At 37.7% G+C, this 16,272-nt stretch overlaps 7 protein-coding genes across 7 annotated transcripts in view; 4 read left to right on the top strand and 3 right to left on the bottom strand.

The window, feature by feature from the left end:
* The first annotated feature begins 567 nt into the window (after nt 1-567).
* Nucleotides 568-1,448, top strand: LOC108569910 (nuclear nucleic acid-binding protein C1D-like). Its single transcript, XM_017931702.1, has 2 exons — nt 568-975; nt 1,034-1,448. The coding sequence occupies exons 1-2, from the start codon at nt 694-696 to the stop codon at nt 1,196-1,198; spliced, it is 447 nt and encodes a 148-aa protein (XP_017787191.1). The 5' UTR covers nt 568-693; the 3' UTR covers nt 1,199-1,448.
* A 95-nt stretch (nt 1,449-1,543) lies between these two features.
* On the bottom strand, nt 1,544-4,815 carry LOC108569754 (8-oxo-dGDP phosphatase NUDT18). The gene is made up of 4 exons (XM_017931467.1): nt 4,294-4,815; nt 3,955-4,239; nt 2,007-2,283; nt 1,544-1,951 (listed from the first exon to the last, which is right to left on the bottom strand). Exons 1-4 carry the CDS (start codon nt 4,551-4,553, stop codon nt 1,760-1,762), a joined length of 1,014 nt encoding a protein of 337 aa, XP_017786956.1. The 5' UTR covers nt 4,554-4,815; the 3' UTR covers nt 1,544-1,759.
* LOC108569835 (cyclin-J) lies at nt 2,292-3,820 on the top strand. The gene is made up of 6 exons (XM_017931580.1): nt 2,292-2,521; nt 2,587-2,700; nt 2,760-2,931; nt 2,988-3,257; nt 3,312-3,471; nt 3,530-3,820. The coding sequence occupies exons 1-6, from the start codon at nt 2,456-2,458 to the stop codon at nt 3,582-3,584; spliced, it is 837 nt and encodes a 278-aa protein (XP_017787069.1). The 5' UTR covers nt 2,292-2,455; the 3' UTR covers nt 3,585-3,820.
* A 1,615-nt stretch (nt 4,816-6,430) lies between the features above and the next one.
* LOC108566118 (insulin-like growth factor-binding protein complex acid labile subunit) lies at nt 6,431-8,277 on the bottom strand. The gene is made up of 2 exons (XM_017926240.1): nt 8,100-8,277; nt 6,431-8,042 (listed from the first exon to the last, which is right to left on the bottom strand). Exon 2 carries the CDS (start codon nt 8,040-8,042, stop codon nt 6,894-6,896), a length of 1,149 nt encoding a protein of 382 aa, XP_017781729.1. The 5' UTR covers nt 8,100-8,277; the 3' UTR covers nt 6,431-6,893.
* A 1,153-nt stretch (nt 8,278-9,430) lies between these two features.
* LOC108564455 (polycomb protein Scm) lies at nt 9,431-12,030 on the top strand. Its single transcript, XM_017923861.1, has 3 exons — nt 9,431-11,121; nt 11,176-11,417; nt 11,484-12,030. Exons 1-3 carry the CDS (start codon nt 9,678-9,680, stop codon nt 11,610-11,612), a joined length of 1,815 nt encoding a protein of 604 aa, XP_017779350.1. The 5' UTR covers nt 9,431-9,677; the 3' UTR covers nt 11,613-12,030.
* Nucleotides 12,031-13,456: 1,426 nt separating this feature from the next.
* On the top strand, nt 13,457-15,036 carry LOC108567681 (ribosome production factor 2 homolog). The gene is made up of 3 exons (XM_017928698.1): nt 13,457-13,587; nt 13,663-14,294; nt 14,356-15,036. Exons 1-3 carry the CDS (start codon nt 13,565-13,567, stop codon nt 14,634-14,636), a joined length of 936 nt encoding a protein of 311 aa, XP_017784187.1. The 5' UTR covers nt 13,457-13,564; the 3' UTR covers nt 14,637-15,036.
* A 143-nt stretch (nt 15,037-15,179) lies between these two features.
* LOC108566914 (fatty-acid amide hydrolase 2) overlaps nt 15,180-16,272 on the bottom strand; it is a gene marked incomplete in the record, with an annotated part of 5,732 nt that continues 4,639 nt past the window's right edge. Inside the window, 4 exon segments of the mRNA XM_017927462.1 lie at nt 15,180-15,341; nt 15,403-15,837; nt 15,889-16,029; nt 16,086-16,272. Coding sequence (XP_017782951.1) covers nt 15,243-15,341; nt 15,403-15,837; nt 15,889-16,029; nt 16,086-16,272 — 862 coding nt within the window.

Raw genomic sequence — 16,272 nt, 5'->3', positions numbered from 1 at the left:
GTGTGTAATTGAAGAAGTTGCATTCCCTTTCAATTTCAGAAACATGCTTTCAAACGAAAAAGAAAACATAGTGTTTTTTTTTACCTAATCGACTTGAAAAAACCTATTACAAACTATTAAATATGTAACACAAACTTGATGCAGTGTGTATTATCGTTTAATACAGTATAAACTCTAATTGTCATTAACGTTTCTTTCATTGAAATAATCTATTATTACTAAACAATCATCCTGCTTTTAATTACAGACATTTTTCGAATGAAATATTTAAAAACTGTTCGTATTTTGAAATTTAAATGTCAATTTACTTCCAACTCCAAATATAGGTGACGCGACAGTAGTTTATTTAATATCTTAACATTACCTAACAAAATAGTTCATTATTTTACAATGTAATTATAAATTTGTATGTATTCCAACGAAATTAACTAGTTTGTTAAATTACTCAAATCGTTTTAATTATGATCTAGTACTTAAAGAAACTATTATATTTTAATTTCAAATTACGTAATTAATTATTAAATTCAAATTTCAGTTCATATCCCGAACATAGGTGGCGGTTGCGTTTGTTTAATACTTTCGGTGTATTAGTAAAAACATAACCTCAACATCACACGTTAATTGGAAACCAGCTGAGTGGTTTGAAAGTGTTCGTATCTTTTGTTTTATTAATATACAGAGTGAACGACAATCATGGATTTCGGTGATCTGAAGGATGACAAAGAGATACAGACGAAGCTGTTGAACCTGCACAAGAGCGTGAACGACATAGAGCACATCCTGGATGTTGCATACAACAGCAAAATCGCAGAAGGTTTAAGCATGAAGGATCAAATGGAATATGATCTGTTCATCGCTTACACCTTGAACACCCTGTACTGGTTGTATCTGAGGGTAAGAGGTTTAGATCCCAACGAGAATGAAGTGAAGAAGGAGATACAGAGGGTTCGAGAATATATGGTCAAAGCACAGACTGTAAGTTTGATTTTTTTTTAAATTTAATTTCAGTTTATTAATTATTAAATTATTGTAGGCTGTGGAAAGACACACACTGAGGAAGACAGTTAATGTTGAGGTGGCCGAGAGATTTGTCAGGCATGGAGTGCAGGTTCCCAAAGAGAAGAGGCAGCAAGGTTCAGATGGTAAATCTCCGAAAGGACCACCAGCCAAACGAAGAAAACATAATAAGAACAATTAATTTATTTTATAAGTTTAAGGGAATTCATTAAGGAAATAATTTATATTTATGATTAGCTGTATACAACTCAATTTGCATCAGCGTTTGCAAAGTTGCATACACAAACTTGCATTGATCTTATTATAATTATTATCAGTCATAAATTTAACATATTTTTCACTTACCAATAGTTGTGTTTTCCTTATAATACTGAGTCTTTGATCTTAAGTATGGTTTATGTATTGAAGATGATGAAGAATATATAAAAATGTGCTTATATTTTCGTATAAAATTAGTACAACGTATATATATATATATAAAATAACAAACGATAAAATATTTTAAAAAAAATCCAAAACCAATAAAGAAATACTGATTCGATTAATGCGTATGTATGTAAAAAGAAGGACGATAATAGAAATAAATAACAGTTGAAAAAAGGACGCAGATACAAATCCCATTTGGAAATTTTAAAAAAATAATAGAGAATTTTCGTCAGGTTTCTTGTATACCTTGAGTATTTTGTTCTTCTATATATTTTTTTTAAATTAATTAATTGTAGAGAGAGTAATTTGGATGGATTCAATTGATGACGTTCAGGTGAATCGTGGAGTTCTTTCCTGCGACTCTCATCGCCAGAGCGTTGGATAACGTCTTGGAGACTTCGTGCCAGACGTATTTGCCGATGATGGGCACCTCTTCAAGAGAGCCCTTGAAGACGACGAGCATCGTCAGGCAGGCGCCGTGCGGTTCGTTCGTTGCGTCCATTTCCATCTGAAAATCGCATTCATGATTATTAGGAATAAATGCGTACGTTTGCAATGTTTACGGAGAGTATTCCGTGCGGTCTGTGGACGGAGACGTCGGCGCCGAAAATCTCCACCATGAACCTCTTCAAGGTGGAGTACACGGATTTTGACGGATGAATCTCGCAGGTGGGAAGATGCAGCGCTGTCTTCTCGCTGAGCAAAACAAAGACTTTGTTATTAGACTTCTTCCTGATGACAACCAGAAGTCTCAGGAGAAGTTTCGGATAGGCCGTGTTCATCGGAAGGATGTCGGAATGCCAGGTTTGGTCCGATGATCTTCTAGCTTGCGCCATTCCCCTGCAAAAAGTATTTCTAAAAATTTCCGAGTAAACGATCAACAATAATAAGGAACAAAAAAAAAACACAGAGATATGCACACACAAATTCGGATGATTCAAAAGATTTTGCGTTTCGGGCAAAAACTGTGTCGCTATCTGCAAGGTGCGCTTCAGTGAAGCGTGGTAAGTAAATGGGTTTGGATGATTGCGAGAAGAAAATGCGGACGAATCTTCTGAGCGAAGATTCCGTGTTCAATGTAAAAATCCGTTGCGAGCGAAGGTTGCGATTTCGAAGCAATGCGAATTCTCTCTTGTGTTGCAGCTCTACATCAGCAAGGAGACATGGGACGACATCAAGCTGTACAGGAAGGAGTACAACGAGGTGATCCGGGAGCGAGAGTCGAACAGGATTCCTTTCTTGCACAGATCTCCGCAGGTTTGTTGAGAGATTGTGATGGGGTGTTGATGATGATTTGATTGTTGTTTTGGTTGAAGCACTATTGCAGAGGGACCACCGTGGACTACCTGAAGAAGTTCTCTATTAAGAAGCAGCTGACGCACTGCACTCTGCATTTGGCCATTTATCTTCTGGACATATTCATGGACAATCACAACATCAGCGCCGAAAGGATGCCTCTGGTAGCGAACGTCTGCTTGCTGATCTCCGGTAAGTCTTGTGATTTTAACTTTTATGTTTATTTTATTTATTTTTGAAATTTGCAGCCAAATTGGAGGAGAACAACGTGACCATTCCGAAAATACAGGAGCTTAACGCAGCTATCAAATCACCGTACCCTGTGCACGAGTACAAAGCGCTGGAAATCCTCGTCCTCAAGTACTTCCATTGGTACATCATGTTCCCGACGACGGCCCATTACACCCACTACTTCCTTCCGGCCGCCATCTCCAAGGAGGACTTCTGCTGCAGCCCTCGTTCCACCACCTTCGACATGCAGATCATCATCCGGACGTATCTGGATAAAGTAATCGATGGTAAACAGCAAAACTGTCCACTCCAAGACAACCTTTAAAACTCTTCCCTCCTAGACATCCACTACATGCAGTTCTACAAGCCCTCGATGCTCGCGTCCGCCATCATCTCTTTGGCACGGAAATCCGTCGGCCTCAGCAGCTGGAACGACCAGCTGAAGACGCTCACGAACTTCTCCGACATCGAATTGGAGGACGCAAAATTAGCCCTCATTACGTAAGTCAACACAAAATACCAGAGTTTACTTCTAACAATAAATATTGTATACATTCAGAAATTCCCCACTGGAATGCAAGAACTGCACCAGAGGAAACAACAGGAAACCCTGAATATATTCGAATTACCTGTACGGGTAATATATATACATTTTTTTTTTTCGTAATTATCGTAAGTGTGAGTTTGCAGATTTGCGAACTGCAGTCAGTTAGTTTTAACACTTTAAGTGAGAAACAAGTTGTTTTGAATTAATAGTTTGATCGAAGCGTATTGATTTCGTACATTTACATAAAAAATGTAGCCAATATTTTTTTGACACTCGCAAAACTGAAACTATATAATTAATAAATTAGTGATTAATGTTAAATTTATATATTAATGACAAACAGAAAGTTTGTCTTTGTTGAATTTATCAAATTTGTATTAATTACATAATAAATTTGTACTATAATAATTGAAACAGTTTGTAGTAATTATACTCACTTGGCTCTCATGATTAAGGGCACTATATCGTTGGATCTCAAAGTGAGCTCAGCCAAATCCAGAGTCCACTTGGCTTGGATGGATTCTGAATCAGCTTGTGCTGGGGTCTTCAGTGATCCACCAACAACAACCCCAACAGAGACGAACCTGAACCAAGTCCCCTTGGCACACTCAATCATTATCAGAGATTTGCACTTGATCTGGTATCCAGTCTCCTCAAGAACTTCCCTCTCTGTGGCAGCACAGATAGTTTCACCTTTCTCCATTCTACCAGCCGGCAAGTACCTGAAATTCAATCGAAATTACTACATTTAATAATTTGTTGTTCAATGCATTTACCATTTCCCAGCACAACTCTCCTTTGCCTCCTGTATCATCAGCACTTCCCCCTCATCATTGATGATTATCCCAGCAACAATGTATGTGATATTATCACCCATCACAAGTTTCTTGGTGGGATCAGCCCTGGGACTGATACCTTGAGTCTCCAATGCAGCATTGTGTTCGGTCAGTGTGAAATCGCAGAGCTCTGATAGGTCACTGCTGTGTGGACTGCCATCCAGAACAGATTGTATGTAGTGCTCCACTGAATCTGCCATGCTCACTGGATCTTCCAATATGTGTGTGTGTGTCTCAAAGATGAATCCAAATTGGATTTCTAAATGTGGAGCAGATGGAAGATGAGCAGGTTGTGGCACATTTGTTGATCAATTGGATTGGAATGCGCGGAATGTCAAGTATCGGACATGTCTCTGATGTCAACACATACAAGTTTTTAAAAACGGCCCCGACTAAGTTCTTACTGTAAATTACTCCTTCTATTATTCTCCGTTACAGACTCGATGAAACTTTGGTTGCATAACGTTGCGTAGATTCGTTTGAAAGTTCAAACTTTTGCGTGGCCAAATTATTTAACCGCCAGCCGATAGACTTATCAGAGTTATACAGTCAATATTTGCACTCGGACGCAATCTGCTCATGCTGTTTACAGATATTCATAGATAAAAATGCGTTATTCGAGAGAAACAACAATGTTAAATTTGCACTGCACAACCTTGTTCAAAGCAATTGTTGACTGTAACTTAACAGCACTTTACATATTAAGTAGTAAGAGAAACAATTTGAAATATCAAGTAGTCTTATAAATGCATAGAAATCAAGTTCTTTGTTTAAATAAATGAAAAGTCGCCAGACTTCAAAGAAACGTCAGATACATCAAATTGTTAAAACAAAATGCAACTCGCTTACTAATGAAACATTTAACAAAACGCTTATTCATTAGTAATCATTGTATTTAAAACAAGCAGCAATAACTATAAGCATCAAATAATGTGATTTTAATAGTACACATTTATAAATAGACGTGCCGCAATTACAGGTCTTTAATTAATTCATTTTTAGTTGCATTCACAAAAAAGTGCAAACTAGTAAATAGATTCGTATACAAGCATATGCAAATTAAATGATGAATACGTAATGCATGCATGCGAATGCAATCTGTGATCGAATGTATTATGAATGTAGAATTTAGACTTTTCTTGTTTTTTTTTAAACTAAATTAAATATTGTGCAAATGTTTCAGTTATTAATCTTCTTTGTACCCAAATTTTATATTTTGATCATCTCCATGACAATGTAAGCAAAGATTCGGATCATTTAAAGCTCTCCACGGCAATACGTAATATTGTTATGTAACTAAGTGAAATTGGGGACAGACATGGAACCTTAATCATAAAAAAAGTGAAATTATCTTCAGATAATTTTAAATGAATTCGAAGCCACGAAATTGTTTATGAATTCAGAGTAGATTGAAGAACAATGAAAAGATTAACAAATATAAATGTAAACATGATATGCACATATTGATGCTTCTATAATTAAACATGTGAGTCATCATATGGTGAATTGCAGATCATAAAACGCAACGTCTTCAGTTCCACACATGTTTCAGATTTAAAGCTGAATATGCAACAAATTATTATAATAGAAAAAAGAAACGCGAGATTCATAACAGAAGAAAAACGTCATCAAAATATGTAATTTAAAAAAAAAATAAATATTAATTTATTTAATTATCATTAAAAACAAAATAATAATAATAATAACTATGCATAAATTAATTTAATAAGTAAATAAATATTAATGCTAAAAGTAATGCAGTTTCGTTAACGAATGCGCGAATTGTGAAATCGTGCGGAGAGGAAAGATTGGTCGCAATTGTTAAAAAGGTGAAACGTAGTTTGGAAATAATTAATATCTTAATTGCCGCCGCTTGTTGCCATGACCACACTTTGATCTTAGCCGTTAGGGTCGAGAAGCGATTGTTGTTGCCATGACCACGAAACAGCTGAAACCAACAACAAGAAAAAAAGAAGTAGCTTTCGAGGCGTACGCAAAATAAATAAATATCAGATAACATTAGTTAATTAAGTAAATAATAATTATATAAAGTTTATTTATTAAAATTAACAACGCGATATATATATTTTTTTTCATTTTGTCATCTTTTAGAACGCACTTGGTTTTTTTTTCCAATTTTCATTTGTGTAAGTGACAATTCTATTTGATGTGTAGGAAAATAAAAACAAGTTTAATTAGTTACTAATGAAGAATTGAAGGACGGGACGTGTACAGTTGAAAGCCCGAATGCAATTACGAAAAATTAGAAAGTGGAGGTCAGTTCTTTTTCGGAGAATGTATATATAAGAGAGAGAGATATTGCACTGAGGCCGGTTTTCTCCGAAACATTAAAATCACATTGGACGAAGAAATCCCATACGCGATTTCGGCGACGATTCAACCTTGATGCGGAGGGAATTCCTGCGGCGTCGGTTATTCCATCGCATATATTAATCTATTCCAATTATGTACATACACTAAACCGTATCTTCTATTTACACGTTTTTTTCTTGTTGTTGTTGCTGCTGTTGAATTGGACGTTAGACGGCCTGAGATTCGATGGTCGTGTATTGTACTTTCCTGGTGACTTTGTCCAGAATTGGGCCCAGCTTGTTCTTCAGCTTATCCTTGCTCAAGTAGACGTAGGCGGAGATGAGTGAGATCAGGACTAGGACTAGGATGACCAGCAAGACGGTGACGCCTTTCGAGACGGTCGCGTGCTTCCCTTCGGCGAGAGTCTTCAGGTTGATGAGGTGATTGGTGCCGAATTTAGCTGAATGACACTGGATGCTCTCCTTACCGCGGATGGTCACGTTCGTCCTCTGCATCCAGCCGTAGAGCGTCTTCGTCGCCGGATCGCATTTCAACGGGTTCCTGCGTATGTCGATCGTTAAAGTCCCTTCCACATGCGGTGGTGCCATCCAATCCAGAGACTCCAGCTCGCGCTGCGACAACTTGGTGATGTTGTTGTGCTCCAAATCCAAGAAGCGGAGCTTCTTCAAACAGCTTATATTGAAATTGAGCCCGGGAATATAATTATCCGCGAGATAAATATCTCTGATATTCGGCAGATCGCAAAACACGTTCTGATCTCGAAAACTCTTGATTTCGTTCTGCTCCAGATGCAATTTATACAGCTTATCCAAACCGCTGTTCATGAAGATGTCGTGCAAATCATCAGCCAAATCGTCTCCTGTGTTATCAGCGAACGCGTTTGTCAGATGAAGCGCTTTCAAGTTCACAAAATTGGAGAACATCCTCGGATGGTGATAATTCTCATCGCCCTTATTGCTAATAGTCAGATTGTTGTGGTTCAAAATGAGCGTTTCCACCGTCGACACGTGATGATAAGCTTTCCCCTTGATCTCCATAATATTGTTATTCGACATGTCGATCTCCTTCAGATTCACCGATTTGTTCATATCACCGAAGATGTTCCACGGAAGCGTCGGGATATTGTTTCCAACGAAAACGAGCATCTCCGTTTCTATCGGGATGTCTGTGAGCATGTCCACGTTGGTGAAGCCCTGATTCGTGCAGTTCACCACGTACTTGGTCTCGCTCCCATCCAAGTAGATGTTTCCGCAGAAGCATCCCAATAGCTTCTCTCCGCAATCGTAGGTCATCCTGGAGAAAACGCTGGACGCGCAGAGCGTCAGCACAACGAACACGATCCCTTTAGCTGACATCTGCAAACAGACAAAGTAAACACCTCATAAAGAATGTTTATATTTTTTATTCGTTACCTTTTCTATTATTTCTTTCTTCTTCGTATTGGGGAGGCCCAATTTTCTTCGTCTTTATTTAGCCGTCGATGCGGGGGTCAGGTCACCGAGTGCACTCGCTCGTTGCGTGCTTCTTCTGCTTTTCGATCTTTGTCACCTGACGCACGCAACGCCTAATGAAGAACTGAGTTAAGTCAAAGTTGAATTCACACTGAAGCATACGGTGTACAGGTAGCTTTGATTGAACGCGTACAGGTGTGTCATGTACATGTGGTTGTCTAATACACATTTTTTATGTACCGATTACATAAAAATACAATTAACATTACACAATCAATTAACATCATTTTTTTTACAGCAATTACATTAACTAACAACAATAAAACACAATTAATATAATTTAAATTAAATCTTACCCCAAATTTAATAATTAACACACTCATCCGCATAATGACAGATTACGATAATTAAACAAGTTTCATCTCAATTGTTAATTATTATCGCAGCCCTCTTGTAAAATAATTTGTTATAAAACTTAAATGTACGATAAATCAAACTTCAAATTTCAAGCGATTTCGAGTAAAAAATTAAATATCAATTTAATTGGCTGCAGTTAACAAGAACAATCGACGCAAAAGTTAAGTAATTAAGCAAATTGCGTCATGACTTGTTAACTAAAACTTAACTATAGATAAGATAAAATCATAAAAATTCTTCTGGTTAATAAGCGAAATTGATAGAGAAACCGCATAAAAATTCAAGAAATTTGAAAATATAATTTTAATTTGAAATTATAATTACAAAACGTTAATATATTTGTGTGTTTTAGCTTAAGTTCGTGGAAGTACGTGTCAAATAAGCATTCTTATTTTAATTTTCTTTTGTTTCCATGGAAATCTAAAAGCGCACGAGTTTTTCCTCATATCTAGTTTATAGCTTATTGATTTAAACATAATTGTCAAGCTGACGTTGCTCGTGGAAACTCAAGGATTTTCCTCGATTTCCTCGAAAATAATTAATTTTCTTCTATTTATATTATAATAATATATTTTCTTGAAATGTGAATAGTTTATTTGATTTACTAATTGAGTTTTTGGAAACGCTGAGCAATGTAAATTTAGAAACGCAGAAGTGTTATTTCTAGTGTAACTATGAATCATTGTTTGTGATAAGTTTTAATAGTTTTTTTTTTTGCTGATTAGTAAGGCGGAATGTGTTATTATCTTAATGTTAGAAATTAATGGGATTATGCAACGAAAATGTGAAACTTCTGACGACGTAACGTTTCAGTTTGAATTTCGCGCTGCGGTCGAAGGGTAACTTTTGCGTTTCTGAGTTTGGTATGCCGGACCATTAGACAAGCCGCAAACTTGCATATTTTCGTTGTTGACATTTCGAAAGGGCTTAAAATACATAACAAAAACAGTAAAAAGGGCGGTATTTTCCACTATATGTGCACCGTGACTTCGGTGGATACAAGTGCAGCGCGAATCGTCGTCGCGATTGTGCGGAGTGATGTGAGAGAGTGCATTTTTTCCCCTCGTAAATTATTAATTAATGTTAGACGTTGTATGAGTGAGGGACGAAACTGGAAGAATCATGTCCACTCTGAATAACAATGGGACTGTTAAGGCCAGACCAGGTAGGCCTCCGAAGAAGCCGATATCATGCACCTGGTGCAATGAGGGGAAGCTCTCGTTGAAGTATGTCTATCCCTCCAAGTATGGCAACAAGGAGTTCTGCTCAAAGAACTGCCTGGCCGAATACAGCAAGTATATTAAGGGGGCCTGCCTCCAGTGCAATAACGTTATACAGGGTAACACGAATCCGAGCAAAGATTACTGCTCGGTGCATTGCATGAACAAGCACCAGAAGAGGCCAGAGATGCACGGCAGAGTTTTGGCGGTTGCACCAACTCCGAACACAGATTCAGGCTCACCAGGTCCCTTTCAGTATGAGACTTTTCAAACTTTCGATTGGGAGGAATACTTGAAGGAGACAAACAGCACACAGGCACCATCCGGCTGTTTCAAGCAGAGTCCTGAACCGCCGCAGAACGATTTCAAGGCTGGCATGAAGCTTGAAGCTTTAGATCCAAGAAACGTTACCTCCACTTGCATTGCTACTGTGATAAGTGTTTTGGGGCCCAGGTTGCGTCTGAGGCTCGACGGTAGTGACAACAAAAACGATTTTTGGCGGCTCGTCAATTCCAATGAGATACATCCAATTGGACATTGCGAGAAGTCTGGTGGAATGCTGCAGCCGCCGCTCGGTTTCCGCATGAACGCGAGCTCGTGGCCGATGTTTCTGCTGAAGACGTTGAACGGGGCGGAGATGGCTCCGGGGAAGATCTTTTTGAAGGAACCGGCAGGACCGAAGGCGAATCTGTTTCAGGTAGGGCAAAAGCTGGAGGCGGTCGATAAGAAGAACCCGCAGCTGATTTGCACGGCGACGGTGGGGGCGGTCAAGAACGAGCAAATACACGTTACCTTCGATGGGTGGCGCGGCGCCTTCGATTATTGGTGTCGTTACGATAGCAGGGACATATTTCCGGTGGGATGGTGCGCGAAGTCCGGTCATCCTGTGCAACCGCCCGGTCAGAAGAACAACGGCGGTGCTAATAAATTCAAGTTGAAGCCAAATAACGCGATGCCGACGATCATGCCAGTTATCACGTCGACGGCGGAGGTTGTCCAATCGCCGGAGGCGGATACGTCGGCTCCGCCCCCACCGCCCGTCGTTATCTACACCCACAAGAGTTGCAGGGGTGGTGCCCTGATAGACTCCTTCATGTTACCGCCCACTATAGAGGACACCTCATTGGTGGATCTGTCGAAGAAGCTGGTTCGCGAGATGCTGAACGTTTCCAATAAAGCGGAGAAGATATTGGCGCGACTGGGCGGTCTTCGGGGGGAGGAGCTTGTGATCACGCACAACGGCAGCACGTACACAATAAAACTGCCCAGCCTGACGAGGCCCATGGACTTGGAGAACGTTTTCCAAACATTCTCGACGACGTTAGGCTGCTGCCAGAATCTATTTAGTGAGCATAAATACATAAATTTCATTGTCACTTATTAAATATCCGCGATTTCAGGTTTAAAACAGTTGACGGAATGCTCCCACTGCGACATCAAAGCCCCTCCTGCCAAGAAGAAGCCACCTCCGGAACAAGAGGCGGCGACATCGACGACGGTGACGGAAGCGCCTCTGTCGGAATCGCCGGTGACCAGTCTGAATAAGATCCCTACGGGCGAGTGGGGAATCGAAGAAGTCATACAGTTCATCGAATCCACGGATCCTTGTCTAGGCGTACACGCTGAACTCTTCAGGAAACACGTAAATAAATAAATATTCATTAACATTACAATTAAATAACAAACTTCCTTTTCTTTTATCTTCTAGGAGATTGATGGAAAAGCCCTGCTGCTCCTGAACTCGGACATGATGATGAAGTACATGGGTTTGAAACTAGGTCCAGCTTTAAAGATATGCAATCTGGTCGCCCGGTTGAAGGGCAGGAGGCACCTCTAAGCATACGCGATAGATCGTTGTTCTATATTTTTTTCCTTTTCTCTTTTTTTTTTATATATACATATACATACACTAATATTATTCTTCCGCCCCCTCCGATTTTGTTGTGTTTTATGTTTGCGCTTTTCTTTTGTTCGCTTTTCTTTTATCATTGCGTTTATTATTCGATTTTCTCCACGTTCCTCTTTCAATGTTCCGGAGAGAAAGTAAATGAAGCGAGGACAAAATCTCGTGTCTTTTTTTTTATATATTCCGAGGGCCGGAATTATTATTATTATTCGTTTAATATTTTCTATTCTCATTGAATTTCTTTTCTTGTTGGTTTTATTTCCCTTTTCGGTTGGTTGATGACACAAAAAAAAATAATAATATGAATGAATTCCACAGTGTTGTTGGTGTTACTGAGAATATATTTATATACATATATATATATATACGAAATCATTTATTTTCCTATTAATGAAGAGAAGAAAGTAATTATATACTATGTACATAAATCAAGTTAATTATTTTATTTTTTGTCTTTAAATTAACAATTTTTGTTTTTTTTTTTACATTACATACTTATTATTATTATAACTTTATTATATTGTAAAGCAGGTAGAGAAAATACCGAAATTTAGTAAAAATATGAATATTGCAAGAAACAAAAGAAAGTAATTTATTGTGAAACTTTTGATTTGAAAAATTACAAAGTTGTAAATAAATAATAATAATAGCACACGTCTATATGAATTTGGTTTCTGTTACAATCGAGCTGCGAATTGTTCGCAGTTACGTGTAAAGTTTAGGTTTACTTTTTTCGAATTTTATTTGTGGTCAATTTCAGTTTTAAGTTATTTTCTGCACCAATGTTTGCGTTCACGACATTTCAATTTGTACTAGTTTCGTTAATCATTTATTTCTTCTGACGATTTGCGATGTTCTTTTCGACCTAAGTTGGCTTTGTTTTCATCAACAATTGAATCGTTCGTGACCAATCTGATCCTTGTGTGGGGCTGTGGAAAAACAAAAAAAAACAATTTATATATATATAAATATTATATTAAAAACAAATGTTTATAGTTGACTGTCTCACGTTTGAACCAAAACAATAATAAACTTGTTCACTTTAACGTATAAAATAATTAGTTTATTGCATAATATGTTTTACTTTTAGTCGTAATTAAGTACTCTGTATTTCGTTTTGTTTTGTTACAGTTTTTACTTTTTTTTTTCTATTCCTTTGTTTTCCCCCGCATACTTGTGTATTATACAAAACTATCACTGAAGCAATGTATAGCAATAACGTTACGTAAGCGCACTTGTAGCCAGCATACGACTGTATTATATATTATACAAACGAAGTGGAAAATAAATGAAATTATTTTTCTTAATTCCGCTTTCTTTCTTTCACTTCCAATCATGATATTTTTTGTAAATATTGCATTTTGGTTGGAAAAGTTCAAATTTTGAATTCAAATAGTTATTGGTAAAAAACGCAAGATGGAGCTCACAAGAACAATAACAAATTAATTAAAAAGCATTAAAAATAGTTGAAGATAACTATTTTTGGAGATCTTAATAAAAGCTTAACATTAAAGCTCTAATTTTCATCTTGATTTTGGTGCAGCTACAATTATAAATTGAAATATTCTATTGTTTCTAGTTAATTTTATAAGTTATAATTATCATCAATCATCTTTTGAATCTACCATTATTTTGTTTTCTATTAAGATGTAATTTTAAATTAATTAATGTAAGATCTACAAGTAATTAGTAAGAAATTATGATGTTTTAGTAACATTTTAAATTTTTTCATTTTAAGTTGTTGGTAATGCAGAATGTCATTTTTGAACGACGGTATTTCTGCGTCCTTCTGTTTCTGTCAGTTTTGTGTGTGTACACCACGTGCGGCATTAATAAATAATTCTTAAAATTTGTGATTTTACCGAAGAAAACTTGAAGAAGTCATGGCTGTAATGCAGCGTGTAGTGTAAATATCCAATATTTCATTTATTCACTCTTAAATCCGTGTTGCAATAATTAATTTTATCTAATTTTATTTTAGGAAAGCCAAGACGAGGAAAGGCAAGAAAGTGCTGGTGACGCGCGAACCGCAACTCATCGAAGGTGTGAAGAGACCCCTGTTTTTGCAAGGCAGAAAGTGTTCGGAGAAAGTAAGGAATGTTATGAAGGATATTTATCATTTGAAGAAACCGGAGGCTGTGAAATTATCACAGAAAAATGACATAACCATATTTGAGAACGTCGCTCCTGTGGAGCAGTTCTGCAAGAAATATCAGACGCCAATCTTCATGTTCGGATCACACAACAAGAAGAGGCCAGACAATCTTGTGGTCGGTCGCATGTTCAATTATTCTTTGTTGGATATGATTGAGTTGGCTGTCGATTACATTGAGCCGATGAGCGAGTTCAAAGGACAGAAGATGGTCATGGGAACGAAACCCATGTTGGTGTTCAATGGACCATCGTGGGATCAAAGCGATGAGCTCAAGCAGTTGAAGTCGATTTTCGTGGATTTCTTCAAAGGGGAGAAATGCGAGGCTATCAGGTTGGCTGGATTGGAGCATGCTATTAGTTTCACGGTGACCAAAGATGGACGGATTTTGTTGCGTTCCTACAAAGTCTTGTTTAAGAAGTCCGGCTGCAAAACGCCAAGGATTGAAATGGAGGAAATCGGTGCGTGCTTTTCGTGAATTTGTTTTCGTGTAATTTATTTATTTTTGTTTTTTATTTGTAGGACCAAGGATAGATTTCACATTGAGACGCAGCAAATTGCCGACGGAGGACTTGATGAAGCAGTCGTGCAGGAAGCCGAAGGAGCTGAAGGTTGTCAAGAAGAAGAACATCTCTACTGATGGTCTGGGAACGACGCACGGACGCGTCCATCTGGGTAAACAGGAGGTGAACAAGCTGCAGACCAGGAAGATGAAGGGTCTGAAGAAGAGCGTGACGGAGAAGAAGGCTGAGCGCAAGGCGAAAAAGGCAACTAAACAGAATACGGTGCCTCCGGTTGCTTGATGATCGTCGACCGGACGTGCTGTGTATATTTTTTAAGTAATATTTATGTAAATTTAGATTTACGTATTGAAAGTTAGTATTTACGTTGATTATAATGATTTCATTACATTTATGATGACCGTATCATTTATTTTTTACTTTGTAAATATATTCTTTTATATATATTATTAATAACTTTTACTTAAGTTATACAAGTATCAATGTTTTCATACAAGATTCGTTCCCCAAGTCCATTTCCTCCGAGTCTTCTGAAACGCAATTAATTTTAAACTAATATAGATTATTTTTATCTGTTAAAAATCTTTCATTTCCCTGCCTTTTGCCGTCATTTTTTGTTAACCCAAAAGCAAGAATGGTGCAAATCTTCAAACGAAAACAAATCTTGAAATTTCTCTTACATTTTTTTTTGTTCAAATCATAATTTGGAATTAAAGTTTGGCTCGAAATTTTGGCTTTAAATCTCAATTTTTAAGATCAAATAATAAACATTATTAACGTTAACAAACGCATAAGTAAAATTTGAGAAAAGAAACTAGTCGATTTTTGTTAAAAAATATTATATGACTTAAGTTACATAAATATCACTAATAACTATTTGAAAATGCGTCACTGAGATTGCGGCGAGAATTTCCATCCACCAAAGATGTTTTCGATCTCCTCCGCGACGGCCAAAGAGAGTCGATCACAATTCCTCTTCGCGATTACCTACAAACGAAAGATGTTTTTGATTTCTAAACTTTAATTTATCTTGGTTGTTTTTTTTTACCTGTATTCCGACGGGCAAACCTTGCTCGCTGTAACCAATCGGACAGTTGGTGGCCGGTAAACCGAAAGCGTTGAAGACGGTACAATAACTGCAGTCCAGCAGTTTCGAGATGCACATGAAATGGTAATGCGCCGGAGTCGGATACGTGGGGTACAGTAGGACACCGTCATCGCCGAGGATGTCCTCCAACTCTTTCCTCGCCTCAAACATCTTCACACGTATCTTCTCCACTTTCCGTTTGCTCACGAATTTCGTCGTCAGATTGTGCAGCACGAAATAGAAAACGCCAGTCAGAGTGGCTTTGCTTTGTCCGAAAAGGAATTTCAGTAGTTCCCAGTAAATGTTACTCTTGGGTTGATCGTAGTAAAGATCGTCCGTTCCTTCTATCGCCAATAAAGGGACTATAGTTAAGTAAGGAGATTGTTTGAATTTCAGCTGAAAGTAAACGATTAATTAATGTATTGGGTTAATTGTTAATAAGCTCACCTTGTTAACATCCATCCTGTATTTACCGCGAAAGTAATCGATGACGCTGTTCAACGAATTGTCTATGCTCCTATCAACGTTATTGACTAAGATGCTTGCGTTATTGTCGAGGTAAAAGAACCTCAGCTTGTTTAAATCCACCTGAAATTCGTTTAATAAATTCGATTTGTAATATTTACTTTAATGTAATTTCTTACTTTTCTGTCGAGGTTCAAGATCTCTTTGTATTCGGGTTTGATGATGATCTTCAAGGCTATGGGTAGATCGACAGCGTACCTGGACATCGGTCCCATGATGAAGTGGTCGTTCCATTTCTCTTTGTCCTCGCAATCAGGATAATGACCGGAAAGGGAAATCGATCTGGCGGTCGGTTTGTGCGAGAAG

The sequence above is a fragment of the Nicrophorus vespilloides genome, unplaced genomic scaffold, assembly GCF_001412225.1.
Source record: "Nicrophorus vespilloides isolate i.1.1-1 unplaced genomic scaffold, Nicve_v1.0, whole genome shotgun sequence".
In the NCBI taxonomy this organism is placed as follows: domain Eukaryota; kingdom Metazoa; phylum Arthropoda; class Insecta; order Coleoptera; family Silphidae; genus Nicrophorus; species Nicrophorus vespilloides.
This window is presented reverse-complemented; position numbering and strand designations above follow the sequence as displayed.

What these genes read in the sequence shown, in the direction of transcription:
- LOC108569910 (XM_017931702.1), top strand. Translation starts at nt 694, where the DNA reads ATGGATTTCGGTGATCTGAAGGATGACAAAGAGATACAGACGAAGCTG. An exon ending in ATATGGTCAAAGCACAGACT is followed by an intron (nt 976 to 1,033) that starts GTAAGTTTGATT and finishes AAATTATTGTAG; the next exon opens with GCTGTGGAAAGACACACACT.
- LOC108569835 (XM_017931580.1), top strand. Translation starts at nt 2,456, where the DNA reads ATGGGTTTGGATGATTGCGAGAAGAAAATGCGGACGAATCTTCTGAGC. An exon ending in CGTCTGCTTGCTGATCTCCG is followed by an intron (nt 2,932 to 2,987) that starts GTAAGTCTTGTG and finishes TGAAATTTGCAG; the next exon opens with CCAAATTGGAGGAGAACAAC. An exon ending in GCAAAATTAGCCCTCATTAC is followed by an intron (nt 3,472 to 3,529) that starts GTAAGTCAACAC and finishes GTATACATTCAG; the next exon opens with AAATTCCCCACTGGAATGCA.
- LOC108569754 (XM_017931467.1), bottom strand. Translation starts at nt 4,553, where the DNA reads ATGGCAGATTCAGTGGAGCACTACATACAATCTGTTCTGGATGGCAGT. An exon ending in CCCTTAATCATGAGAGCCAA is followed by an intron (nt 2,284 to 3,954) that starts GTGAGTATAATT and finishes TACTTTTTGCAG; the next exon opens with GGGAATGGCGCAAGCTAGAA. An exon ending in GACCGCACGGAATACTCTCC is followed by an intron (nt 1,952 to 2,006) that starts GTAAACATTGCA and finishes TGCGATTTTCAG; the next exon opens with ATGGAAATGGACGCAACGAA.
- LOC108566118 (XM_017926240.1), bottom strand. Translation starts at nt 8,042, where the DNA reads ATGTCAGCTAAAGGGATCGTGTTCGTTGTGCTGACGCTCTGCGCGTCC.
- LOC108564455 (XM_017923861.1), top strand. Translation starts at nt 9,678, where the DNA reads ATGTCCACTCTGAATAACAATGGGACTGTTAAGGCCAGACCAGGTAGG. An exon ending in CTGCTGCCAGAATCTATTTA is followed by an intron (nt 11,122 to 11,175) that starts GTGAGCATAAAT and finishes CCGCGATTTCAG; the next exon opens with GTTTAAAACAGTTGACGGAA. An exon ending in CTGAACTCTTCAGGAAACAC is followed by an intron (nt 11,418 to 11,483) that starts GTAAATAAATAA and finishes TTTATCTTCTAG; the next exon opens with GAGATTGATGGAAAAGCCCT.
- LOC108567681 (XM_017928698.1), top strand. Translation starts at nt 13,565, where the DNA reads ATGGCTGTAATGCAGCGTGTAGT. An exon ending in GCTGTAATGCAGCGTGTAGT is followed by an intron (nt 13,588 to 13,662) that starts GTAAATATCCAA and finishes ATTTTATTTTAG; the next exon opens with GAAAGCCAAGACGAGGAAAG. An exon ending in GATTGAAATGGAGGAAATCG is followed by an intron (nt 14,295 to 14,355) that starts GTGCGTGCTTTT and finishes TTTTATTTGTAG; the next exon opens with GACCAAGGATAGATTTCACA.